The 26806-nt window shown below is 46.2% G+C and overlaps 1 protein-coding gene across 4 annotated transcripts in view; it reads right to left on the bottom strand.

Moving 5' to 3' along the window:
• The window catches only part of CACNA1H (calcium voltage-gated channel subunit alpha1 H), a 206140-nt gene that overhangs the window by 40834 nt on the left and 138500 nt on the right, over nucleotides 1-26806 (bottom strand). For all 4 annotated transcript variants that reach the window (XM_061599729.1, XM_061599731.1, XM_061599730.1 and 1 more), the window contains exons 13-22: nucleotides 26005-26092; nucleotides 24648-24856; nucleotides 22784-23218; nucleotides 18367-18467; nucleotides 15018-15141; nucleotides 13092-13160; nucleotides 10892-11076; nucleotides 7742-7868; nucleotides 6181-6306; nucleotides 1392-1481 (exon numbers count right to left, since the gene is read on the bottom strand). In XM_061599729.1, the coding sequence (XP_061455713.1) occupies nucleotides 1392-1481; nucleotides 6181-6306; nucleotides 7742-7868; nucleotides 10892-11076; nucleotides 13092-13160; nucleotides 15018-15141; nucleotides 18367-18467; nucleotides 22784-23218; nucleotides 24648-24856; nucleotides 26005-26092 (1554 nt within the window). The remainder of the gene's footprint in view (nucleotides 1-1391; nucleotides 1482-6180; nucleotides 6307-7741; nucleotides 7869-10891; nucleotides 11077-13091; nucleotides 13161-15017; nucleotides 15142-18366; nucleotides 18468-22783; nucleotides 23219-24647; nucleotides 24857-26004; nucleotides 26093-26806) is intronic.

Here is a 26806-nt window from a genome sequence, read left to right as displayed (position 1 = left end):
GCCAGATCAAAACTTTCCCATTGGCCACACCTGGAGGGGGAACGGGTTGATCTGCCAATCAGATGCAAAATCTCTTTGAAGCTGATTTTTTTTAAAAACAACAACAACATAGTCGAGCTGGTCCCACCAGATTTTACAGTAAAAAGGGGTGGGATTTGAACAGCATTGTGTGCCCCTGTTTTCAGAGGAGAGGAGACACGCTGGAACAAGCAGAACAATGAGTGTGCTTCTACCCTGTGTTGTGTTTTTTCTCTGGCCACATCCGCACCATACATTTAAAGCACTCTTATACCACTTAACAAAACAGTTCCCAGAATACTTTGGGGGAAAGCCATGGGTATTAAAGTGGTATAAGAGGGCTTTAAGTGGATAGTACAGATATGGCCTGAGTTTTTCATTCTTCCACTCTTAAGTCCAGCTCTCCACATTTTCACCTCAGTTTTTGCTTGTTGTTTTTTAAAAAATCCTCATGAAAATCCATCAGCATTTTAGCGCCAATTTCTCCTAATATAAACATTTGCATGCAATTTTGCCCAATAAACATATCTTTGCAAAGCAATTTTCCCTAATATAATTCATTTTTGTATGTATATGAATATATGAATCTCCATGTACCCCACTATATTTTTGTACACATTACTAAGCTGGGGAACTGCATTGAAAATTTGGGAAAGTGTGATTTTTGATGGATGGCTGTTTAAGTTCATATGTCCAACATTTCCACAGACACCTCCTAGTAGTCCAAAAGCAGGGCATGAAAGCAACAGACCTCTCCCTGGGAGGAACGGTAGAGGAGGTCTATTGCCTTAAGAAGCTAAGAAGAGCCTGGCTGCTGGATCAGACCGAAGGACCATCCAGTCCTATTCTCACAGTGGCCAACAAGATGTCCAAAGGGACCTGCTCTCTCTGCCTGTGATTCCCAGCAATGGCAGAGCTTGCTGGTGAGCTTCACACTGCAGCATCTGACTGGGGCATCGGGGATCACTTGTTGATGAAAGGGTGAGTTAAAAGTGCTCTTCAATAAATAAATATCAGTTAGCTACTGAACTGTACTTTGAGAGTGCACAAAGCACCACATCATGCACTGCCATAGACCGCTGAAATGGTGGTTGAATGGTAGCATCCAAAATTGCAATGCCACCATTTGAGACTGACAAATTGCCTTTTATGGCTGATTTTATACATGAGTCACTTGCGGGTTGCATCCTCATCAAAGTACATGGCACACACTTGGGAGTGAGCAATTAACCGCCACAAGAACTCACCATGCCAAGTTCTTCAACAAGCCAAGGTCAGACACTTAGCTGCCAATCATCAAAAGATGGACATGCATATATGAACAGGCTTTTAAACTTCTACCCAATAAAACTGTTGCAGTCTTTAGCTTCTACCTGCTGGTCGATGCCTACAGCATCCAGTCCATCATACATGATGTTCACCCAGCCGTCTTTGGAGGAAAGGACAAACAAAGACATCAGGGCCTGTGGAAGCAAAGAACACACACACACCCCCTGTTCATAAAACTGGTCCTCTTTTGCTGCTCGCCTTCCAGCAATTGCTAAGGCAGATCTCTATAAAACTACCCATTTTTTAAGAGAATAAACACCTGGGCTCCACCTGTTGGCAATTGTGCAAGCTGACAGGTAGAGAAAGCTGGAGGATATCACAAACATGCAGGGAAGGAGGAGCCTCTGGGAAGGGGCACAGCTCAGCGGCAGAGCATCTACTTTGCATGCAGAAGGCCCCAGGTTCAAGCCCCAACATTTCCAGGTAAGACTGGGAGAGACTCCATGTCTAAAACTCCAGACAGCCACTGCCAGTCAATGCAGACCAGGGGTGGAGAATGTCTGCTCCTCCAGATGGTGAATTACAGCTCCCATCAGCCCCAGCAAGCATGGTCAACGGCTAGGGATTATGGAAGTTGTAGTTCTGCAACATCTGGAGGGCCAAGTGTTCCCTGGCTCTGGTAGAGACAATACTGATCTAGATGGACAATGATCTGAGTCGGTATAAGGCACATTGCTACATCTCTGTTCACATTTCTTGGCTTGGAAACATGCTTTGGAAATTTATGACACTTGCTTGCATTAGGCAGCGAGTGTCATAGGATGATAATTCTTCTCCAGCTTGGATAATGATCCAAGCCAGATAAGATCGTCACCCACTTGTGTTGGCTACTGCGCAGGGACTCTGGGAAATGGAGTTTCTCAGACTGTTTGAGTCCCGCTCAGGCACCCTGAGAAAATCATATTTCCTAAGGTCTCTTGTGCCTGTGACATTGACATTCCAGATACCTGTATTAGGTAGGAGGGATGGCTTCTCAGGCCTTCCACATCTCCCTTTCTCCCATTTATCATTGTTGTTAAAGTTAACACTGTGACCAGGTTTGGTTGTTGTTATGTGCCTTCAAGTCAATTACGACTTATGGCGACTCTATGAATCAGTGACCTCCAATAGCATCTGTCATGAACCACCCTGTTCAGATCTTGTACGTTCAGGTCTGTGGCTTCCTTTATGGAATCAATCCATCTCTCGTTTGGCCTTCCTCTTTTTCTACTGCCTTCTGTTTTCCCCAGCATTATTGTCTTCTCTAGTGAATCATGTCTTCTCTTTATGTGTCCAAAGTATAACCTCAGTTTCATCATTTTAGCTTCTAGTGATAGTTCTGGTTTAATTTGATCTAACACCCAATTATTTGTCTTTTTCTCGATCCATGGTATGCACAACGCTCTCCTCCAACACCACACTTCAAATGAGTTGATTTTTCTCTTATCCGCTTTTTTCACTGTCCAACTTTCACATCCATACATAGAGATCGGGAATACCATGGTCTGAATGATCCTGACTTTCGTGTTCAGTGATACATCTTGGCATTTGTTGTGGGCTCATGGAGTAATCTCAGAAGGCGGAGTCACTTAGAGAGGGGCCTTTGATGATGGTCTCAGCAGCAGGGCAGGTTATGTTTTGTGGTTCTGTGAATGGTTGTAATGGTTTTTGAATTCCATTTAAAAGAAAGGTGGGATGTATTTTATTTTCTGTTAAAAAAAATTAAAACCAGGAAAGTGGAGCCCAGAGAGATCCTTGATTGCTCAGTGTTGTGCCTTCTGAAAGACTTTTTAGTAGGGATGGAATGTTCTGTCGCTTTCAGTTCTCTCAGTTTCTCATTTGTCTAATCTTAAATTCAGTTCTCCACATGTCTGCAGCAATTTGCTTTAAAAAAAAGCAAATGAAAATTCTTCAGCATTTTAGTGCAAATTTCTCCTAATAAATACATTTATGTACACAGTTTTGACTAATGTACATATTTTTGCAAGCAGTTTATCCTATTATAATGCATCTTTGCGTATTATTTTCGCCAATATATTCATTTTGTGCATACTTTCCCCTAATACCTGCATTTTTGTAAACATCGCTTGGCTGGAGAACTGCATCGCAAAATTCAGAGAAGTGCGAATTTCAAAGGATGGCTGTGTTTCGGTTCTCATATTGTTCCCAAAAGGGCAAGATAAATTCAGCTTGAAATGTGAACTGAATCAATTCCCCCCCCCACCCTTCCTTTTAAGTCACGCTGAGAGCAGGGATCAAAATTTCTGGTCAGAGCATTCACAGAGAGTTACCACCCTGATCCTGGAGCTCCTGGAGCTAAAGATGGGTTTGTATGAGGACTAGAATGAAATTCAGCAGGGATAAATGCAAAGTTCTACACTTAGGAAAAAGAAACCAAATGCACAGTTATAAGATGGGGGATACTTGGCTCAGCAATACGACATGTGGGAAGGATCTTGGAATTGTCGTTGATCACAAGCTGAATATGAGCCAACAGTGCGATGTGACTGCAAAAAAGGCAAATGCTATATTAGGCTGCATTAACAGAAGTATAGTTTCCAAATCGTGTGAAGTATTAGTTCCCCTCTATTCAGCACTGGTTAGGCCTCATCTTGAGTACTGCATCCAGTTCTGGTCTCCTCACTTCAAGAAGAATGCAGACAAACTGGAACGGGTTCAAAGGAGGGCAACAAGGATGATCAGGGGACTGGAAACCAAGCCCTATGAGGAGAGACTGAAAGAACTGGGCATGTTTAGCCTGGAGAAGAGAAGATTGAGGGGAGATATGATAGCACTCTTCAAGTACATGAAAGGTTGTCACATAGAGGAGGGCCGGGATCTCTTCTCGATCATCCCAGAGTACATGACATGGAATAATGGGCTTAAGTTGTAGGAAGCCAGATTTCCACAGGACATCAGGAAAATTCCTAACTGTTAGAGCCATACGACAATGGAATCAATTACCTAGAGAGGTAGTGGGCTCTCCGACACTGGAGGCATTCAAGAGGCAGCTGGACAGCCATCTGTCGGGAATGCTTTGATTTTGATTCCTGCATTGAGCAGGGGGTTGAACTTGATGGCCTTATAGGCCCCTTGCAACTCTACTATTCTATGATTCTGTGATTCTATGATAGTCATGCAACCTGGACATGCTCAGGTGTTTTTGACAGCTTCATGTGTTCAACGGCCCAGTCCCATCTCTTTAAAAAACCAAAAGTAGAGAGCCAGTGTGGTGTAGTGGTTAAGGTGTTGGACTATGACATGGGAGACCAGGGTTCGAATCCCCACACAGCCATGAAGTTCACTGGGTGACCCTGGGCCAGTCACTGCCTCTCAGCCTCAGAGGGAGGCAATGGTATACCCCCCCTCTGAATACCACTTACCATGAAAACCCTGTTCATAGGGTCGCCATAAGTCAGGATTGACTTGAAGGCAGTCCATTCCCATTTTCGTACGGCTAAGGGCAATTGAACACAAGAAACTGCCTTGTATTGGCTCAGATCATTGGTCCATCCAGACCAGGATCATCCACTTGGGCTGATAACAGCTCCCAGATTTCAGGCAGAGAGAATCCCCCTCCCAGTCTTTTGCTATCTGAGATCTTTCTTTAAAAGGAGATGGTGGGGATTGAACCTGAGACATTTTGAGTGCAAAGCATCCAAAGTGATGGCTTCTCCCCTGGGGCCTGGTTTGAATTAAACCCAGCCACAATGTTTGCTTGTGTGAATTAGTCCTTGTCAGCATTTCTCGTATGTGGCTAACCTCTGCCTTCCAATGCCACTTCACTCTCTCATTCTGCATCTCGGACCTTTCTGACAAGGAGAGGTCACGACTCCTGTCGCTCAGCTGCTCCTTCAATTAGAGCCAAGTTGCCCCTCAGGCCCATCATGAGCCCACTTCCCGCACACCTCCCATCCCAGCAGAACTGCTCTGAGGAGCTGCTATCTGCTCCGGGCAATCGCTTCTAATTTTCCTGACTGGTGCAAATGCTCAGAGAGAAAGCTCCATCTGAGCTTTGTCTCCAGTCAGTATGCAAGGCTGAGTTAGCTGCTGGGGTCCCTGATGGCCTGAGATGAAAGCAGCTGACAGAGGCAAGGACGCAGGCTGAGAGATTAGAGGCAGATGCAAGATGAGATGTGTCAGGGCTGGAGATGGGGATGAAAGGGGAGGATGTGGTAGCAGAAAAGCTTGGGCTAGACGGTAGTGGCTGTTGCCCAATGGGATGAGTAGACGGAATTAAGGACGTTGGAGAATTCTGACAAAAATGGAAATGGAAGCGGAAATGGACCCAGATTGATTATTTGTGCCATGTCCAAAATGGCAATCAATCCTGCAAATATGATCAGTATTCACTCTTGTTGCTCTCAGTCCACAAATGATATGCAATTGATTATGTTCCTCCCAACACACACACACCATTTGAATTACCTTTGCATTATGGGGTGGAATGATGCAATGTCAATGAAAATTATTTAATTTTCACAATGTATGTGATAAACTATGCAAAATTTTCTCACAGCGGACAGTGAGATGTAGTTTTTGGTGAGAGATGAACTGCAGCAAAATGGAAAATGAGTTGCACGTGGTGCACACAGGATGGAATTAAAAACTATGCCTTCTTACAGCCCTAGGTGGAATGCAGGGAGGCCAACAGTAGGTGGTGCCAGAGCCAATGACAGGCACAGCCAACTAATGTATATGCATAAAAGGGCACATATAGGACACTTTCAGTATATACAGGTGGGGGACCTTGAAGCATTGCAAGATGCATATGTTTGGAAGGCAAGTTGCAAAGCTGGATTTGCATGGTGGATGAAGGCCCTGATAAGAGCGTTATGCCTCTCTTTCCCTTACCTGCCCCAAATTGTCAAAGTTGTACTTCCGCCGGACCCATCTGTAGTGGGCGTTTGTGCAGTCGGTTTTGGTGGAGATGTTTCGGATGTCGGGCCCCTCACAGTAGTAGAATTTGCCTTTAAATAGCTGGGTTGAAGAGGATGAAAAAAATTAAACAAGGAAGAATAAGAGAGAGAGAGAGAGAGAGAGAGAGAGAGAATGAGAGAGAGAGAGAGAGAGAGAATGAGAGAGAGAGAGAGAGAGAGAGAGAGAGAACCTGACCTAACTTGGGCTGGATGAGGGATGTTTGAATGTCATGTGACCTATGTTTTCGGAGTTGCCTCTGCTCAGTCACAACTGCCTCTTCCTCCACTGGAGAGACCACACAATTATCAAAGAACCAGAGCTTGGAAAAGTTACTTTTTTGAACTACAACTCCCATCAGCCCAATCCAGTGGCCATGCTGGCTGGGGCTGATGGGAGTTGTAGTTCAAAAAAAGTAACTTTTCGAAGCTCAGATAAGAACACAAGAAGAGTCCTGCTGGATCAGGCCAATGGCTCACCTAGTTGCCCATGGGACCTGCGTGCAAGAGCACTCTCCCCTCCTGCGGTTTCCGGCAACTGGCATTCGGAAACAAGCTGCCTCTGCCTATGGAGGCAGAGCACAGCCATCATGGCTAGTAGCCATGGATAGCCTTCTCCTACATTGATTTGTCTAATCCTCTTTTAAAACCATCTAAGCTGGTGGCCATCACTGCCTCCTGTGTGAAGAGACACTTCCTTTTGCCTGCCCTGAATCTTTCGACATTCAGCTTCATTAGATGTTCCCGAGTTCTAGTGTTATGAGAGAGGGAGGAAAACTTCCCTCCATCCTCTTCCTCCATGCCGTGCATAATCTTATACACTTTTATCATGTATAATGGCATTCTGATGTCCACTTTCAATGGAAGATGAGCCAGACTGGTATGTTAGATAACATCTTGAACCCATATTGGAATGAGCGGTTTCTCTCAAAGTCCCTTTTTTATATTCTGAAGTTCAGCTCTCCACATTTCTACATTAGTTTGCATTTTTTTTTAAAAAAAGAAGAGTCCTCACAAAAATTGTCAGAATTTTTAGTGTACATTTCCCCAGATGTACACATTTTTATATGCAGTTTGCCTAATATACAGATTTTTTTTGCAAGCAATCCCTCCTATTATAATGCATTTTTGTATGCTGTCTTCACTAATGCATGCATTGTTATGCACACTTTCTAATATGTACATTTCTGTGCACATTTTTGGGTGGGAAAGTTGCATTGTAACATTAGGAGAATACCGCCCTGCGCTCCTGCTGGGAGAAAGGGCGGGATCTGAATCAAACAATAAATAAATAGATAAATAGGAGAAGTGCACATTTCAAAGGACAGCTGTGTTTTGGGAACTACATATTAGACAGGTTTGCATTCAGTTGTGAACTATATCAGATTTCTCCCCCACCCCTAGCTCCAGACGATTTGAGTCACTGGGGCAAACCAGTTGTTGAAGTGGGAGGGTGCCGAAAAGTCTTTACTGGCCAAGCCAGCAAGGACAACTGTTACCTGTACTCCTAGGATGCCAAAGATGATGAAGAAGGCACAGCAGATGAGCACGATGTTGCCAATTGGCCTGAGAGAGGATATTAACGTCTCCACAACAAGCTTCAGCCCTGGTGCTCTGCTGATGACTCTGGGAAGAAGATTAAAAAAAAAATCAAATTGTGTTTTATGATTTGTTGCATTCTGGATTTTTAAACATTAGTCTTCCCTGTTCTTTTACTTAAATATTGCAGCACTTTTAGAGTAATTTTATTATTAGCTGCCTTGAGTGCCAAGTACAGAAAAGTGGGATATAAATCAGAATAACAGACAGACAGAGCAAATCCAGCTTGGGATCTTTATTTATTTATTTAATTATTTGATTTATATCCTGCCCTTCCTCCCAGCAGTAGCCCAGGGCAGCAATCTTGTGGGCGGAGCTGAAAGTGTGGAGGAGACTGAGACTTTCTCCTTAGTGTTTGAAGCATATCATAAGGAACGGAGAAGAAAAAGCACACAGCATATGCTCAGAAGTACTCTTCTGAATTATTACTTCACATGTTACTACTTTACATGCTACAATCTGACCCTCCTGCTCCAAATCTGATAATGTGGATTAGGGGTAACCAGTGTGGTATCTTCCACATGACCCTGACCATTGGCCATGGTGGCTGGGGCTGATGGGAGTCCAACAACATCTGGAAGGCATCATGTTGGCTACTCCAGACATCTATTCTAGCCTAGGAAAGCTGTTGCTACAATATATTTGATGGCCTTTAAGATGCCACAGAGCTGTTGGTTGGTTGGCTAGCCTTCTGGGATTAGATCTCTTGGAATATAATAAAGGTATTGGGATTAACCCCTCCCCAAAATGCCCCATCTCAAATTAAGACCTCCATCCCCTCAACACACACACACACACAAGCTGAATTATAGGTACTTCATAGTTCATTTTCACAGACATCTCACAAGGAAAATAGCAGCTCTGTCTTTTGCTAGCCATGATGTGAAACCATAGATCCAGAAAGAGAGTGGAGACAAGATCCTCAAGCATGCGCTCTCTCTCTCTCCAGGTGCCTTGGATATTGCTTGATAGAAAGAAATAAACATTCCCTTTCCCCTTGTTTCAAATATTGAAAGGGTCATCTGACTTTGGCTGTTGACAAGAAGCTAAATTGCTCCTCAGTGGCATTGAGCAGAAAGTTTGTCTGCAGATGCTTGGAGTTCCTGAAATGTTACCCGCTGTGGTTCAAATGCCAATCTGCTCCTGACCAATGCGATTCCTCGCCCGTTATCTCTCCTCCCCCAACCCACTCCCTGACTGACATGCTATACGCTGGGGCCATGCCTATTGCTGCTGGAACAACTGTGAGGTTTTGCAATTTAACATGTCATTTAAATGATGGGCACCGGCTTGATATCCAGAGCTCTGATACAAATGCAACAAAGGGACAGTGTTTATCTTGCTCACAGTGCGAGTATGATAATGTTGAGTGCCACAGACAAGCTCAACCTTTCTACTTGCACAGGAAGGTTAATCGTATGTGTTGGGAGGAGGGGAGCCTGCTTTGGCTTTCTCTTCAGATGCATGGAGAAGCAAAGAGGTACATTTAGAAAACCACCAACCACAGGCATCAGAGCGCAGAGGCCTGCAGGGCACTCAGACAGAAATATTTTACATTGATGCTTCTTCAGTTGAACAAGGTAAAGAAGCAAGCAAGCAAGTGGCTTCTTCATAACAAGGAGATCCTGAACTGTGGTCACCCTGGCCACCCATTTCCTCCAAAAACACAGACAGAAGAACCCCACCAGCCCCGTGTTCAATCCTAAGTATAAACCAACATGTGTGATGAGCACAGTTAAATATGCAGCGCTCTCCACTTCACATCTGTAAAGCTGCTGTACTTAAGACAGCTGGAAAACTATGGATGGTCCAGAATGTGCCAGCCTGGCTTTTGAAAACTTAGGAACACACCTTAAACTGAGCCAGATCATTGGTCTATCTGGTTCAGTATTGTCTACACTGACTGGCAGTGGCTCTCCAGGGCTTCAGGCAGGAATCTTTCCCAGCCCTACCTGGAGATGCCTCCAGGAATTGAATCTGGGACCTTCTGCACGCAAGGCAGATGCTCTGCCATGCAGCTGTGGGCCTTTTGCCTGGGACCAACTGTAGGGAGGGAACATGATCTTAGGAGAGCTCTACAGGTTGCCAGAATCCGGGCTAAGGTGATAACTTTGACCTTCACAGCCTTAATAGGAGCACTGGGACCTGACTTGTACAGAGTCGGACCATTATCCTATCTAGCCCAGTGCTGTCTACATGGATTCACAGTGGCTGTCTAGGAATTCGAACAGGGTTCTCTCCTAGCCCTACTAGGAGATGTCAGGGACTGAACCTGAGATCTTCTGCAGCTAAAGCAGATCTTCTGTCACTGAAGTACAGGCCTAAACAATGTTTCGATGGGCTTCCAACCCTCCAAAAAGAGAAGCAACGAGTCTGGTGGCCTCCACATGTTGGATGTCAACTCCCATCATCCCTGGTCTTTGGCCAGATATTGGACTCCAGCTCTCGTCAGCCCCAGTCAGCAGACACTGATGGGAGTCACAGTCCAGGAGCACCTGGAGGGCTTCACATTGGCTACCCTTGCTCCAGAAGCCTAGACCCCTCTGAAAGCCAAGACCTGTGCTAAGCAGGTGTTCCATGACTGATCTTCCCATTTTCTTTTTTGACTGAAATACAGCCTTGAGGTGGGGTGGGGGAGCTGCAAACTCTGTTTGTAAGCAGAGAAAATGTCTATCAATAGCCGCTGGTCGAGGTGTCTATATCAAACCTCCATGTCCAGAGGCAGTCTACTGCTTAATACCAGTTGCTGAGGATCAGGACTGGGAGAGAGCCGTTTCCCTGATGCGCTGCTTGCAGGCTTCCCGGTGGCTGATGGCTGATGGCTCTGGGAAGCTAGATGCTTGACTCGATGGGCCTTTGGTTGATCCAGCAGGGCTCTTAAATCTGCTTGCAATGCTGGGAGAGGCCGCGTTTAATCCTTTTTCAGTCGGCCATTTTTGTGATCAAAATTGTCCCCTCAGCAAGCTGCTTTGACTTGCTTGTTCCCCCACCCACAAGTGGTAAAGCAGGTGGCCCTGACAGGTGATTCCGCAGAGGACAAAAGGAAGTACCGTAAGGGTCTTAAAGTGCGCAGCAGCCGAAGGACACGAAGGATCCCCAGGATCTTGGCCCCGCCTGCAGACGCCATGGAGACAACGATGTCGATGATAGACACAAAGACCAGGACCCCATCCAGGATATTCCAGCTGCTCTGGAGATAGGTGTTTTTCCCAGAGAAGAAGCCGAGGGCCATGACCTAAAGGCAGAGAGGAAGACGAGGCTGAAAAGCGGAGATCTGCTGGCATATGCTGAAGGAAAAACTGCAAAACCAATTGTTTTAATTGACTGCCAGAAGGACAGAGTTTTATTAAGCAAGAAAACATACACTGATGGCCATCAGGGAGAGGGGCCGCAAAACGACCGTCGCTGCCCGAGACCCTTGATAAAAGTTTATAAAGTCAAAATACGTCATGATACATGTCATAGCAAAAAGCACAAACTTGCAACTATATATGGTAAAACCTTACGCCCAAGGGTGGACTTTGTCCCACCTTATGCCATGCCCATCCATGTGCCAGGTGGCTGGTACCATCCCTATCATGCAGATGGCTCATGCCAGCCTCATGTGGCTACAACATTTCAAACTGACATCTCTTGTGACACATTCTTCTGCCTAACCACAACTTCTTGTTTTCCTAACCCTTGCACAGTTTCTGACCGCTTCCCTATTTTGCTGTTCAATATGATCTCTATAACAGATGTTTAAAGGCCAAGCTGCTTTTAGCTTCTGAATATATCGGGTAGCAAGCAGATCAATAGCTGATAAGTTTAGAAATCCTTTCTCACATATATAGTTTGGCAGATCAACCCATTCTACAGAATGAGGTACACAGGACATTGCCGGATACTGACTCCATTAGGGGGCATGGGGCACTGCCCCACCAACCTTAATCTGCCCTTAGGCAGACCCCACTTACAACCAGTGCCAGGGGGTGGAAGTTCCTCTCAGTTTCCTCCTCCTTTGCACCAACCTTGCCCTTGTAGAACTCAGCAGGGAAGAGGAAGTGGATGCAGCTGGAATGAGTTGGCTCTGCATCTCAGTGGGTCTGTTTCCACCTACTATTGACCTCCCTGCCTCCTGCCCTACCAGTCCCAATCAGTGCCAGCCTGCCCTAAATCAGACCACGGGTCCATCTAGCTTAATACCGTCTATACGTTCTCTCTCAGCCCTACCTGAAGATGCCAGGGATTGACCTTGCAACCTTTTGGCATGCACAGCAAATGATCCGCCACTGAGCTACGTCCCTTTTCCAATGGTAGACTGAGGTGGTAGAATTCTGGACTATGCCACTTCAGAGAGTAGAGGGCTCCTATTTTGAATGTCCCCAGTAAAAAGAAACAAACACAAAACAAACTCCAAAGCAATTTTCCCTGCATGTAGAGCATCAGCAATCCAGGGGAATGCCTGTAGCAAGCATCTCTCTCATACCTGCTAGTTTACTCCATGCAGGGAGGGTTCCCCCCCTTCTTTATCATAAAGGAGCAAAACTCTCTTTTTAAGCTGGAGCAGAATGCTCCACAATTTTCCAATCCCACATCCCATTCTATGTAATGGGGAGACTGGCTTATATACAGTTGAAACAAGACTAATTTATTTATTTATTTAATTACGCTTTTAAACCGCCCTATAGCAACGAGCTCTCAGGGCGGTGTACAGCAAAATAAAACCACATTTAAAAAACGAACATGTGTGGATTAAAACATACAATATAAAACATATTTAAAAACAAAATTAAAATACGAATAAAATAAAAATACAATTACAGTTAAGTTTAAAATAAAATAAAATTTAAATTTAAAAGTTTAAAATGCCTGGGCGAAGAGGTAGGTTTTTACCTGGCGCTTTACTATGTTTAAAAATAAGCTTGACTTTTTTAACTTGATTTTTGTTATTTTTTATTGAAGCCTGGGGGAAATTTTGTTCAGCCTACTATGTTTGCTACGATTTGTCTTATATTTCTTGCAGTTCATTTTTATACACAATGTTTATACTAAATGCTGACACTAAAGAGGATGTTCTGCTCAGTTATCAATGCTATTTTATAGATTGTGCAATTTTTATTGTTGTATTTGCTGTTTACGATGCTTAGCTTAAGTTCTACACTGCTTAGAGTTTCATTTAAATATAAGCAGCATATAAACAAAAAAATTGTCTAAATAAACCCTGCTGTGATGACTTCTTTTCTGCATGCCTCCTGGTTCAGCATTTACCTTAACCATCATCTCGACAACAAAGATGGCGGTGAAAATGTAGTTGGACACGCTCAAGAATATCCTCTCCTGTCGAAAGAAAGAATTTTACACTTTAACAGACAAAAGAGCAACTACTCCTGAAAAGGAAAGGGCATCTTTAATTATACAGCCACAAGAGTGCCTGTATACTATAGTCAGCATGGATTTTTCGCATTCCGCAATGTTAAATTGAAAATACCCCCCCAGCAATTCTGATGCTTCCCATAAGCTCATTTCAAAACAAAACCTTACAAAATGTATAGTTCTGAACTCAGAAATGCTTGCTTAACAACTCACTAAGTTTTTATGGTGATACACAAAACAGTCAGAGAGAATCGAGAGTTCAAAGTGTAAAAAGAGAGAGAGAGAAACCCCAGAGCCCTTTTGGACTTTTTTCTGTCAGAGTTCTCATAATCTGTTGAAATTCATTAAAAATCAGCCATGTTCACAGAGTACCTGTAATCCTATTACTCACCTTGCTCCGTACTCTGACCTTCATCTGTTGCAGTTTAAAAGTTTAAAAAATGCCTGGCTGATTTTTAATTAAGAAATTTTGGCTTGAACTCAATGAGTAAGAACCAACTGTCAGAATTCTAAACGCCAGACTCACAGCTGTTGGGCTTGGCTAATCAGGGGGCCACACCCACACCAGACTTTGATTTCACATGAGACAGTCAAGGCTTCCCCCAAAGAATCCTGGGAAGTGTAGTTTGTGAAGGGTGCTGAGAGGAGACTCCGATTCCCCTGACAGAGCTCCAGTTGCCACAGGGGTTTAACAATCAGTTGCTCTGATTGAAGCTCTGTGAGGGGAACAGGGTATCTTTTAGCAACCCTCAGCACCCTTCCCAGGATTCTTTGGGGGAAGCCATGACTGTCTAAAGTGAAATAAAGGTCTGGTGTGGATGTGGCCAGGGACAGAGGCACATGTTACCAAATTCTTCCAATCTACACAGGAAGTGGATTGGACTGTGAAAGACCAACCCAAATTATGTTTGCATTTTGACAAATTTGTAGGGCAGTACAATATCTCAGAGAGGAGGTCAGGTCTCCTGCTCCCCTGGTGCATTCGTTATAGCTATCCAATTTCACTGCTTTTTAAAGTTTGATAGAAATATCTGTTGGCTATAGGTACATTCTTAAACTGCAAGGTTTTTTGCCTATTAGTGAATAGTTTTCTTTTCCACTCTCTCTTATGATCACATGCCTTTCAAAAAGTAGTGCCCTTAATTTGCACCTGCAACAATTAAAATTTGCCTTTCCAATGAAAGTGGGCTGGTAGTGCTTAATCAACTAAAACTAGGGTAGGAAATGTCTGGCCTGTGGACTGAATGCGGCCCTCCAGGGCTCTCTATCTGGCCCTCAACACTCTTCCGAGGGCATGCCCCTCACCAGCCTGCTCCGTGTCCTTCTCAATTGCTTCTGGCTGGCTGGAATGTATCCTTGAACTGTGATGGTGCCTTTCGCTTGTCTGGATGGAGGATGGAGAGGGGTGTGTGTACAGAAAACTCTGGCTTTTGTGTGGCTGGATTGTCTACAGTGGAAAGGTAAGAGTTACATCCACCCACATTTTGCCACTGGGCACACCCACTTTCCCCACTTCTGGCATGAAACCCCCAGAAGGTTACCCATGAGGAAATGCAGCCCTTGGGATGAAAAAACTTGGAGAACCTGTGGCTCTCCAGATGTCATTGGACTCCAACTCCCATCAGCCCTAGCCAGCATGGCCAGCGGTCAGGGATGATGGGAGCTGAAGTCCAGCAACATCTGGAGAGGCAACAGGTTCCTCATCTCTGCTTTGCCTTTCTGCTTAAAGCTTGCAGGCCCCAAGTAAATGGGCCTCAGGATCTGGTCTTCCACCTAGCTTCTCCCAGCGACTTGGCATTTTCGGAATGAGCCAGGGCTCACCGTGCTGTTGGGGTCGATGTCCGGCCTCTCCAGTGCGATGGTGATACAGTTGAGGAAGATGAAGACAAGGACCACGTGGTCAAACATCTTGTGTGCGATCACCTTCTGGCAGTTGGCCCGAAGCCTTGAAGACAAGGACAGAACAGAGAGGGTCTGTGAAAGTGCCGGGTATGTATGTACACTTCCTGTTTTTCACTGAGGAACTGCTCCTCAACTCTAGCACTCTGCTTATCGTTCTTGTCACTCTTAGCACATGATGCCCTTCCTGAAATTGCTCCTCTGACTCCCGGCCTCCTCTGTGATCTTGTCCTTCAAAGCCTTTCACAGCCTTGGCCCCTCTTCCCTCTCCACTCATTTATCCCAGTACATCACTGTCCGTGATTTTCAGTCCTCCAGTTCTACCACCCAGAGCTAAGGCTTTTCTCCCTTGTTGCTGTCAGGGCCCCAACAGAGAACATTTGGCAGGATTGGGTGAATGGGGAGGGGGTTGCAGATGCTGGAGACCATGGGGGAAAATGTCTTGAAATCCCTGTCAGCCCTGTTAGTGTTCCTGGTAAGGAAGGCCTCAGCAGTCCCCCTTCACCTGTGACAGAATCTGAGGAATGTAGCCTGAGGTCACTGCTGGCACCTAGCCCAGATTTGTTCTTGGAGAAGCCAGACCTTAATGAAACTGCTGGACAATTCCAGAGTGATAAGGAAAGGGAGATCTCTAACAAAGTCAGAACTGGCAGTTTCCCCAAGGTCATGCAGAAGAGAGAAAAGACGGTTACAACCCCTTTTCCCAGGAGAAGCCTCTGCCTTGCTTCAAAGACTGGAAAGGGCTAGATTTAGCTTGTGCAAGGAGAATGCCCGCCCCCCTTGCTGTTATTTAGAGTGCTTGGAGTGAGACATTTGTTGTGACAAATTTCTATTGCTTCCACAGCCTAGTTTCACTTGCTGGTGCTCTGTATCCCAATTTAGGCGTAGTATATTTTCATGTGACATTCCTGTGCTAACCTCTGGAACAAAGCTCTGGGCAAAACTCAGTCTTCGAGTCCTGAGTCTGCTTCTCTTGTTGGGAGCCAGGACAGTTGCTCGTTCTATCTGGAACCTATTCTGAGAGTCATTCCTACTCCTTTTGGTGACCTCACTCATATGCAAAGGTGTCCCAGAGTCCTATGGATCCTCTTCTCCACCAAATAACCCCATTCTTTCTCCTTTGCTGTCCCTTATGCCCCGAACTGCCCCCCAGAACACCTGTGTGATACCATCTCCCTCTCTCGTCCTTCAAATCCCTCCTCAACACCCACCCTTTCCACGAAGCCTTTGACTCAACCTCTTAGTTCCTGTACCAGAAGGGTTTGTTGGAGAAATAAACACATGTTCTTCCCTCATTGTTCCTGCTTGAAGTCAGCACCTGTTCTGCTGCTTTTCCTATCCATCAGCTGGTATTCAGAGAGGTAGACTGCCTTTGGGCTTGGAAGTACGTCACACTGTGCATAGGTCAGCCATGCTCCCACAAGAGATAGTGATGGCCATCAACGTGGATGGCTATAAAGGAGATTAGACAAATTTGTGATAAGGCTGTTCTCCCTCAACTGTCAGAGGCAGCATGCTCGGGTCTTGCTTGTGGGCTTCCCAGAGGTATCTGTCTGGCCAATGTTTGAACAGGATGTGGACTAGACGGGCCTTTGGCCTGACCCAGCAGTCAGGCTCTTCTTACATTCCTATGTTAAGCTCCCTTTAGCTCTCATAGCTAATAGCCATTGACTGATCTTTTCCATGAATTTGTCCAATTCCCTTTTTAAAAAGCTACCTAAAACCTGCTTTTTGTCACCCTAGCTCACTGCAAAGTACATTAAAAAAAATGCAGCCACTGATCTTAGCCTTGCCCTCCCTCAGCTCATCTTGGCACCTGACTCAGCTCGGTGCTCTAGGTGACCACCCAGCTCACTCACCCCTAAGGCTGGCCCCTATTAGAAGAGCCTTAGGCCTGATCTAGCAGCTAGGCTCTTCTTATGTCCATAAGTTAAAACTCCATTGAACTCTCATAGCTCATAGCCACTGGCTGATCTTCCTCCAAATCACGTGAAGTACTAGATAGGCCTCATCTTGAGTACTGTGTCCAATTCTGGACACGACACTTTAAGAAGGATGCGGAGAAATTGGAACAGGTTCAGAGAAGGGCAACGAGGACGATCAGCAGACTGGAGACAAAGCCCTATGAGGACAGACAGAAAGAACTGGGCATGTTTAGCCTTGAGAAGAGAAGACTGAGGGGAGATATGACAGCACTCTTCAAGTACTTGTACAAGTGCTGCCCTGGGCTCCTACTGGGAGGAAGGGCAGGATACAAATCAAATAATAAATACAATACTTGAAAGGTTGTCACACAGAGGAGGGCCAGGATCTCTTCTCAATTATCTCAGAGTGCAGGACATGGAATAATGGGCTCACAGGAAGCCAGAGTTTGGCTGAACATCAGAAAAAACTTCCTAACTGTTAGAGTGGTACAGCAATGGAACCAGTGACTTAGGGAGGTAGTGGGCTCTCCAACACTGGAGGCATTCAAGAGGCAGCTGGACAGCCACTTGTCGGGTAAGTTTTAACTTGGATCCCTGCATTGAACCAAGGCGCTGGACTCCTTCTAATTCTGCTCTATGATTCTGTATGAAGGCATTTATCTATATCTATATTTATATAGATAAAGACATCAGCACACCCTGTGGTGGTGAATCCCAAAATGCAACATTTCTAAATATTGTCATTTTCCTTGAATAATCTACCTTCCTGCCCCCCACATCTTTTAACAATCTTATATATTTTTCATCCTGTAACTTTTGATTTGCGGTCAGTGAACTGTAAATAAATCATATGTTCATTCTCCTAAATGCAGCCGTTTTGCTTAGACAATCTATCATTGCTTTGTGACTCCGCTCCCCTGCCTTTTAATGAATTCACACATTTTATATTCTGTAGCTTTTGTATTATTATTTTGGAATGTATCCAATGTTAGTGCTTCTTAGAGTAGACCCAATGAAATTAATGGACATTAATCTCAATGGGTCTGTTCTAAGTATATCTTGGGTGTGTACACTCCTTTATTTATGGTTAGTAGCCATGGAGACCAGTGGCTCTGATGCCAGTTGGGCAGTGAATCTGCTCTGGGCTTTAGTTTGAGTTTGGACAGCTGAAGCACCTTGGATATCTCCTTGAAAGTTTGGACTAAAACCTGGAGCGGATTCACTGCCTCACCGACTTTGGAGCCTCCAATTTCCACTGGTGAGTGGACTGTAATTAAATTATAGCTGGATTTGGAACGGGGAAAAAAGAGGATAGGGTTGTCCTATCTTTACTGAAGCATCCTTACCGATTCTGAGGTGAAAACAGATAGAGTGACCAGTCTTCATGGGTCTTGCACCACTCCGGCTTGTAGGGTTCCAAGGCCTTATGAATCCTGTAGCAGTAACTCTGGATGGAAGAGATGACTTTATTTTATCATTGCCTTAAGCTGCCTTGAGCTCTTGGGGGGAAAGGCGGGATATAAATACAACAAGTAAATAAAATACCCTCCAACATTTCACACATTACTCCTTTTCTGAAGCAAAGGGCAGGCCTGGCACCAGTGGTCAGATAGGCCGGGCACTGGCTGAGGAGCTCAGAAGGACCCCTCTCTGACCGGACCCAATTAAACTGCCACTCCCCACCCTCCCTGTCAGGCCCGTTTTAGCGGTGGGCCTAAATCTATAAAACCCAGCCTCTTGATCTATTAATTTCATCCAACAATAGGCCGGGCCATTGCATTATGGGTAAATTACAATGCTGGGTGGCTTCACTCAGAGCTTCATTCCCATTTGAAAGCTAAAATGCCATCTGGGGGGCCTGTGAGGAGGATGGCAGTGGCAGGGAAAAAAAGAATAGTGTCTAGTCATAGCTATGTGTGTGTATGTGTTGGGGGACCACAAGTGGCACCATGTCAAATGCCCCCTGAATCTGGCCCTGGTCAAAGGTTCCTGCACCAGCCCTCCTTTACCCCTTATTCCTGAATGCTGTTCTCTGCCTGCTGTGCCCATTTGCTCTGCAATAGCCTGTCCTTCATCAATTTAAAAGCCAAAAGGGTTATTATCCTTCTGCTTAAAAACTTTGGGCCCCTCCCAAGGTCCTTTCTTGATGCGCACCCCTGATGATTTGTGCTCATAATACTATCGGGGTGGTCATAGGCAATCCCACTTTCAATACGAGTTGTGCCTGCGAACATTTTGGGGCGGTCACACTGTTTTCAATGAGTGCACATCTTATTTATTTATTTATTACATTTTTGTATACCGCCCCATAGCCAAAGCTCTTGTAACTTCCTAATCCCATAACGGAGCATTTTCGTCCTGCATTTCTTGCCCTATCACCTTTCTGGACAGCAATAATGGTAACACCCACACAGTACATTTAAAGCACTCTTATACCACTTGAACCGTCTGGGAACTGTAGGTTGTTAAGTGTCTCCTAACAGCTCTCATCGCTCTGAACAAAAGACAGTTCACAGGATTCTTTGGGACGAGCCGTGACTATGCAAGTGGTGTAAGAGTGCTTTAACTGTATAGTGTGGATGTGACCAGTGTGGCAGCCTTGGGGGAAGCATCACAGAACTAGTAAAGCAGAATAAACCCACCACTAATGCACAATTATTGTGTCAGGAACATGCTGCAGAATACACCCACCATAAAACACCAGTCTGGAGGGGGCCGTTGGAGGGGAAAAAAACAACATAATTGCCTGACGATATACTGGTTTTTTTCCCTCCCTACTGGTTCCCTTCAGTTGTGTGTCGGCTTTTTCTTAGTATTTTATCTGTTACCTGTTAACTTTTTAATTTCTTTCTTTTTAAAGAAAAATACAGTTTCAAACTATGTTCATGTTAGCTGCCTTGAGTGGCTCAATTTTTGAACTAGGAAGGTGCAATATAAATATCCATATTAGCTCAGAGACAGAACACTTGCTTTGCATGCAGAAGGTCCCTGGTTCCATCCCCGGCATCTCCAGCTAGGGCTGGGAAAGGCCCTCATCTGAAACCTCAGAGAGCTGCTGCCAGTCAGGGTAGACAATACTGGGCTAGACGGATCCGTGGTCTCAGTATAAAGCAGCTTCCTATTTTCCTATGAATTTTGAGGAAGGGCCGTAGCTCAGTGGTAGAACATCTGCCTTGCATGCAGAATGTCCCAGGTTCAATCCCCAGCATCTCCAGGTAGGGCTAGGAATACCCCCTGTCTGAAACCCTGGAGAGATGCTGCCAGTCAGTGTAGGCAATACTGAACTAGCTGGACCAATGGTCTGACATGGTATAAGATAATTTCTTATGGGTGGTATTCAATACTAGTCCTACTCAGAGTAGACCCACTGAAGCCAATGAACATGACTAACTTAGGTCCATTAATTGCAATGGGTCTACTCTGAGCAGGACTGAGTTGCATGCCACCCTATGTTTTTGTTTAATCCAGCCCTTTCTTCAGAACCATGAGGACTAGAAGCTTTTTTTTTTAACAGACCGACCACAGCTGAATGGTAGAGCATCTGCTTTGCATGCAAAAACTCCTGGTGCAATCCTTGGCATCTCCAGACAGGGCTGAGAAGGACTCCTGTCTGAAATCCTGAAAACCCACTGCCAATCAATTTAGACAGTACCAAGTTAAATGGACCAAGGACCTGACTTGGAATAAGCTGATTTCCTATGTTCCTATATTCTTCATACACAAATATTTTTGCCAGGGTTCAAAATATACCTTGGCATTTGCGCTGTGTGAAGTGGCAGGTGTATGTTGCATGGTGCATTAGTGTTTAAGCACACAAATGTGCACTAGAGACAATAGCCATGCAGAGATTTCATATCTAGAGTCCTTGGGAAGGAGGGTAAACCCTAAAGAACGGCAAATCTATTTATTTATTTTATTAAATTTATATCCTGCCGTTCCTCCCAGTAGGAGCCCAGGGCGGCAAACAAAAACACTAAAAACACTCTAAAGCATAAAAAAACCCCAGACTTTAAAATATGTTAAAACAAAACATCTTTAAAAACATTTTTTTTAAAAAAGCTTTGAAAACATCTTACAAAGCAATTCCAACACAGATGCAGATTAGCAATTCAGCCTTAAAAAATGGCAACAAGGCATTTCCAAAAGACAAAACCAAGGCCAAATAGGAAGAGGGGTATAGATGCCCATTGCTGGCTTCTCCCCATTCCTTCTGTGGTCTCTTCTCAGCATTTCCCACAGTAGGAATGGGGGAGAAAATCAATTCAGTTCACATTTAAAGGCATGTCTACTTAATTCACACTCCCTGAAACAACAGGAAAACTGAAACAAAGCCAACTGTCAAAATTCACATTTTTCCAAATGCAGTTCTTTAGCCATGTCATGTACAGAATAATGCATAGTGTGCACAAAAATGCATATCTTAGTGGAAATGCCATACGAAAATGCATTATATTAGGGGAAATTGCTTGCAAAAAGGTATATATTTGCATAATAAAATATATATTATGAGACTCAAATGAGAAATTTTCATAAGGATTCCCCCCCCACAAAATCACAAGTTGCTGCAGAAATGCGCAATTGGAGAAATGAGAAATGAAGAGAACAAAAGATTAGCAGATTCTTCCATCCTTACCCATAGTAAAAAAATAGTAAATTACCTGGGCTGAAGATTTCACCTCTTCCCCCCCCCCGCAACTATTTTTGATCAATTAATGGGAAAAGAAATTTTACTTGAAAATTATCAAGAGGGAAACATTTGGTAAAATTCTTAGGGGTGGGGTGTAGGGAGATTGATGTGCCCATTTTCCTTTACAGGTGCCTGAGTATTTGTGAGTGTCCTTTCTTTTTCATTCCCCCAGTGTTCTGCACTCTGCAGCCTCCCCAGGTGCCCGTACTTCAAAGCCCAGGGAAAGACATCATGATGAAACTCCTCCGATGGGCCTTTATCAGGTCAGGAAACACAGACACACAGACACAGACACAGACACAGACACACACACACACACACACACACAAAAGACCAAAATTCTAAAGAAATTATCAAATGTCCTAAGAATTAAGAATGAGGGAGAGAAATGGAAGCATGTTTTGCATAGGATCAGGGCCGGTGCCAGACATGCCGGGGCCCTTGGGCAAAAGCCTGCCCCAGGCCCCAGTGCTCCCCTTCCGCGATTCGCACACGGCGAGAGCTTTGGGACTCCGCCATTCCCTTGCTTAACTTACCTTGTTCTGCGGTTGCTCGCGCACCAGTGCCCTTAAGAAAGATGGCGGCTGAGGTTTCCCTAAGGAGCTGAAGCCTCTGCCGCCATCTTGGTTCATGGCAGGAATGAGAGCATGCAGCACGCATGTGTGCCATCAGCCAAAATGGCGGCAGAGGCTTCAGCCCCTTAGGAAAACCTCAGCCACCATCTTTCTTAAGGGCAACCGCAGAAAAGGGTAAGTTAAGCAAGGGAATGGCGGAGCCCCGAAGCTCTCGCCGTGTGATCCACGGAAGCAATCCTGCCACGAATTGTGGAAGGGGAGCAGAGGGGCCCTTGGGCCAGTGCCCCACCTGGCCACCCCTTGGAACCGGCCCTGCATAGGATAAAAGAACCCTCTTTTGTTGAAACTGGAGGCAGAATTTCAGAACAGCACTAGTCAAGATTGCAGTCTTGCTCCTGGAATAAGGGCCTGCCCTTTACAATAAAAGAAGGCATATAGTCTCATGTAAATCAAGAGCCACAAATGAGGAAAAGGCACCTCCCGTTCCTGGTTCAGACTTACGTCCTCCATGTCGTCATCGTAGTCGAGGGCATCGTCCTTGTGTCCATCCACGTGCAGGTAGAACTCGCTGGGCATGTGAACCATTTTGCCATTGCAGTCCTGGTACTCGCTGGGCAGCATTGCCACGGGGCTGACGCTCAAGGGATGGCGCATACCAGGGATGTGGAGGAGCTCCGGCAGCTCCAAGGCCCCCCTGCAGTCCAGGGACTCTGCCTGGCGGTGCAAGGGCGGCCGGCTGACGGCACTGAGCTTGGTGTTGTCTGCTTCGTCATCCGTGCTGCCTTTCCCTTCCCCGGAGAGCAAGGACTCTCGCTCCCCGCATTGGCTCTTCTTCTTGAGGCTCGGGGCCCGCCCCAGACTGTTCCAGCTGGAGCGGCGGCTGCCCCAGTTGCTGCTGGTGCCCCAGTTGGTGCAGGGCGAGTTGCGGAGGCTGGACTGAGAGAGGGGGAAAAGCAGGTCAGAGCTTCGTGGGATGGCCAGGAAGACAGGGAATGGGGAAACCCAATGGAGGTTCTTGGACTCCAATACCCATCAGCCTCAGCCAGAACAGCCAGTCATCAGGGATTATGGGAGTTGGAACCCAGCAATGGATGGAGACAGTGGAGACTGGTGGCTCTGATGTCAGCAGGGCAGTGAATCCGCTCCGGGTTTTAGTCTGAACTGTCCATGGTGTGGGTTTTAGTCTGAACTTTCAAGGAGTTGTCCAAGGTGCATCAGAGCTACGTCTCCACTATGTGGAGGGCCACAGGTTCTCCTGACCATAAGCAATCAAGCAACCCAAAGCAACTCTGGGGAGTAGAGGAGAATCCCCGACTGATGAGAAGGATGCTTCCTAGAGAGTAAGGCTATCCATGGCTGCTACCCATGAAGGCTATGCTCCTCCTCCACTGTTGGAACATGAGTTTCTGACTATCACAAGCGGTGACAGGGCTATGGTCCAGGAACTGCAGCCCAGCAACCTCTGGAAGGCCACTGGTTCCCCATTGCTGCCTTAGGCCCCTGGACAACCCAATTCACTTCCAGCAAAGATGGGGGTAAACAGATGTGTCTTAATTTGGCACCAGAAGCCCAATAATGTAGTGGCCACCCACATCTCCAGGGAGAGATAATCCCGAGGTTGGAGTGCCACTACAGCAGGCATGGTGAACCTCAGGCCGTGTGGCCCTCAGGACTCTCTCCAGGCCAAATATCCTCCCGAGCCACACCCCTCACTGGCCACACGAGTGCTTTTGTCTGGCTGGAATATGTCCTTGAATAAATGCCTCTTACTTATTTTATTTATTTATTTATTACATTTATATCCCGCCTTTCTTTCACCATGGAACCCACGGCAGCACACATGTGGTTCTCAAGAAGTGTCCCATCCAGGCACTGACCACACCCAGACCTGCTTAGCTTCAGCAAGGTGATGGCCTCGTGTGCCTTCAGACCATGGCCTGGGACCAGGCCATAGCCTGGATGGAGGATAAATAGAGGTGTGTGTGTGTTTGTGTGTACAAAGGTAAAATTCACATTCATTGCTCTGCTCCCTTTTGCCTTTGGACCCGCCCACCACTGGCATGTGGCCCTTGGAAGGTTGCCCAGAAGGGAATGTGGCCCTTGTGCCGAAAACATCTCCCCACCCCTGAGCTACAGAGAAGCTTCTATCCTGTGAGACCACACAGCGAGCCACCCCCATTGGTCAGATAACGAGAAGGGCTTCCGTACCTATCTCCATGTTTGGGTCAGCTGATATGGGGAGAGGCAATCCATCAAGAATTTGGATACTTTGGTGGTGGGGGGTACCCAATTGTAAGTAACCCTTGCCTCTCTCTGCCCAAATGTCAAAGACCAAAAACCAAAAGTGCTAATACTTGTATAATACCAAGGACTTTTGGTCGAAGCTCAGCGGGTCGATGGAAGCGTTGCTCCCTCTTCTGGAGTCCACAAAGGGGTAGACAGAGTCCATGTGTGGGGAACACTTTGGGGTGGGCATGGGCGTGGCAGCAGTCCGCATGATGATAGGTGGGGGCATACTCCCTTTGCCCTCCAGGTGTCCATTTGGGGTGACGGCAAGAGAGTACAACTTCATCTCTGGAAGATTAAAGGATCTTGTCAAGGGCACCGATTGGCCAGCGTCTCCATATCAATATGACAGTCACTGAGAACATCTGATTTATAGCTGGACCCTTAAAGCACATTGATTTCAAATGACAATTTAAATTCTCTCAGTGGCATTGCCTTTTTTAAAAAGGACCATAAAAGATCTAGACAGTGGTGGCTGGTGGCTCCATGTCAGTGGGGCAGTGGAATCCACTCCTGGTGTTAGCCTGAACTTTCAAGGAGCTATCCAAGGTGCTGTCCAAGTTTTGGACTAAAACCTGGAGCGGATTCCACTGCCCCATTGACATGGAGCCACCATCAGCCACTGAATCCAGACATCTTGAAGATTTGACATTTGACAAGTTTGGCTCTACGCTATTTAAGCTTTCCCCTCCAATAAAAAGAAATACTATCATTTATCGTGCTCTGCTCAGTGTTGGCTGGTGTCCATTGGGATTGGTAGGGGAGAAGGCAGGGAGGCCAACAGTAGGTGGAGCCAGAGCCAATAACAGGTGGAGACACAACCAATCTCAGACAGAGCCAACTGATTCTAGCTTTGCCCCCATCCTCTTCCTTGCTGTGTTCTACAAGGGCAACATTGAGACTAAGGAGGCACAAGCTGACAGGCAGCGCTACCTCCTAGACTGGTCATAAATAAGAAGGCAGGCAGGGGTGACTGAACCCAGACTACAGTTGGTGGGGCAGTGCTCCACTTGCCCAAATGGACCAGTAGGACCACATTCACTCCACTTATTCCACAATTATTCCACTTTAAACAGGCATGGCTTCCCCCAAGGAATCCTGGGAAGTGTAGTTTGTGAAGAGTGTTGAGAGTTGTTATGAGGCCCTTATTCCCCTCACAGAGCTACAATTACAGGATTCTTTGAGAGAAAACCATGACTGCTTCAAGTGGTATAATTCCCTGGGAAGAGGGGCTGACTGATACACCACTCAGGGAATTGTAGCTCTGTGAGGAGAATCGGAGTCTCCTACCAGCTCTCTGCACTCTTCACAAACCACACCTCCCAGAATTCTTTAGGGGAAGCCATGACTGTTTAAAGTGGAATAATAGCAGAATATAAATGTATGGTGTGAATGCGCTCCAGGTGCCCCTCCATGGAAATGGCAGCCCACCTTACCGGAACGGAGTTCCTTCAGCTTCTCAAGCTCTTCCTCAAAGTTGGTGGAGGTTCTGTCCTCGTCCGTGTCGGATCTGTTGGCATCACCCTGGGAAGAGAAACCAGGGGTGGGGGAGGGGAGAGATTTAATCAAGAGTCTTGATTTACAATGTTGAACTCAGTGGTGGGTGGTGACCAGGGCCGGTGCCAGGCATGGTGGGGCCCTTGGGCACCAGCCTGCCCTGGGCCCTGGCACACACGCACACATGCACACACACATACACGCCCCAGCTACCTGTCTCTCCTGTCTTTTGTGGCTGTGCATGCTGCACGCGCAGGGCTGCCATTAACCAAGATGGCGGCTGAGGTTTCCCTAAAGGGCTGAAGCCTCCACCGCCATCTTGGTTGATGGCATGCATGGTGCTACATGCGCGCATCCCTGCCATCAACCAAGATGGCAGCAGGGGCCTCAGCACCTTAGGGAAACCTCGGCTGCCACCTTGGTTAATGGCAGCCCTGTGTGTGCAGTGCGTGCAGCTGCAAAAGACAAGAAAGACAGGTAGGCGGAGCCAACGAATGGGTGGGAAACTTGCAAGCTCCCTCCCTGCAAGCCGTGGCAGCTACCCTGCCGTGGATTGTGGAAGGGGAGCACTACTCCTCTCCTACTCTATTGTGGGGCCCCTCAGGGTCCCCTGTGGCCCTCGGCCAGGGCCCAACCTGGCCGCCCTTTGGCGCTGGCCCTGCTGGTGACCTTTGAGACAGGTAGGGTGGAAGGCAGGGAGGCCAACAGTAGGTGGAGACAGAGCCAATCACTGGCAGAGCC

Source organism: Rhineura floridana, chromosome 17 (genome assembly GCF_030035675.1).
Source record: "Rhineura floridana isolate rRhiFlo1 chromosome 17, rRhiFlo1.hap2, whole genome shotgun sequence".
NCBI lineage: Eukaryota > Metazoa > Chordata > Lepidosauria > Squamata > Rhineuridae > Rhineura > Rhineura floridana.
The sequence above is the reverse complement of the archived record's forward strand: the minus strand, read 5'-3'. Positions and strand labels throughout refer to the sequence as shown.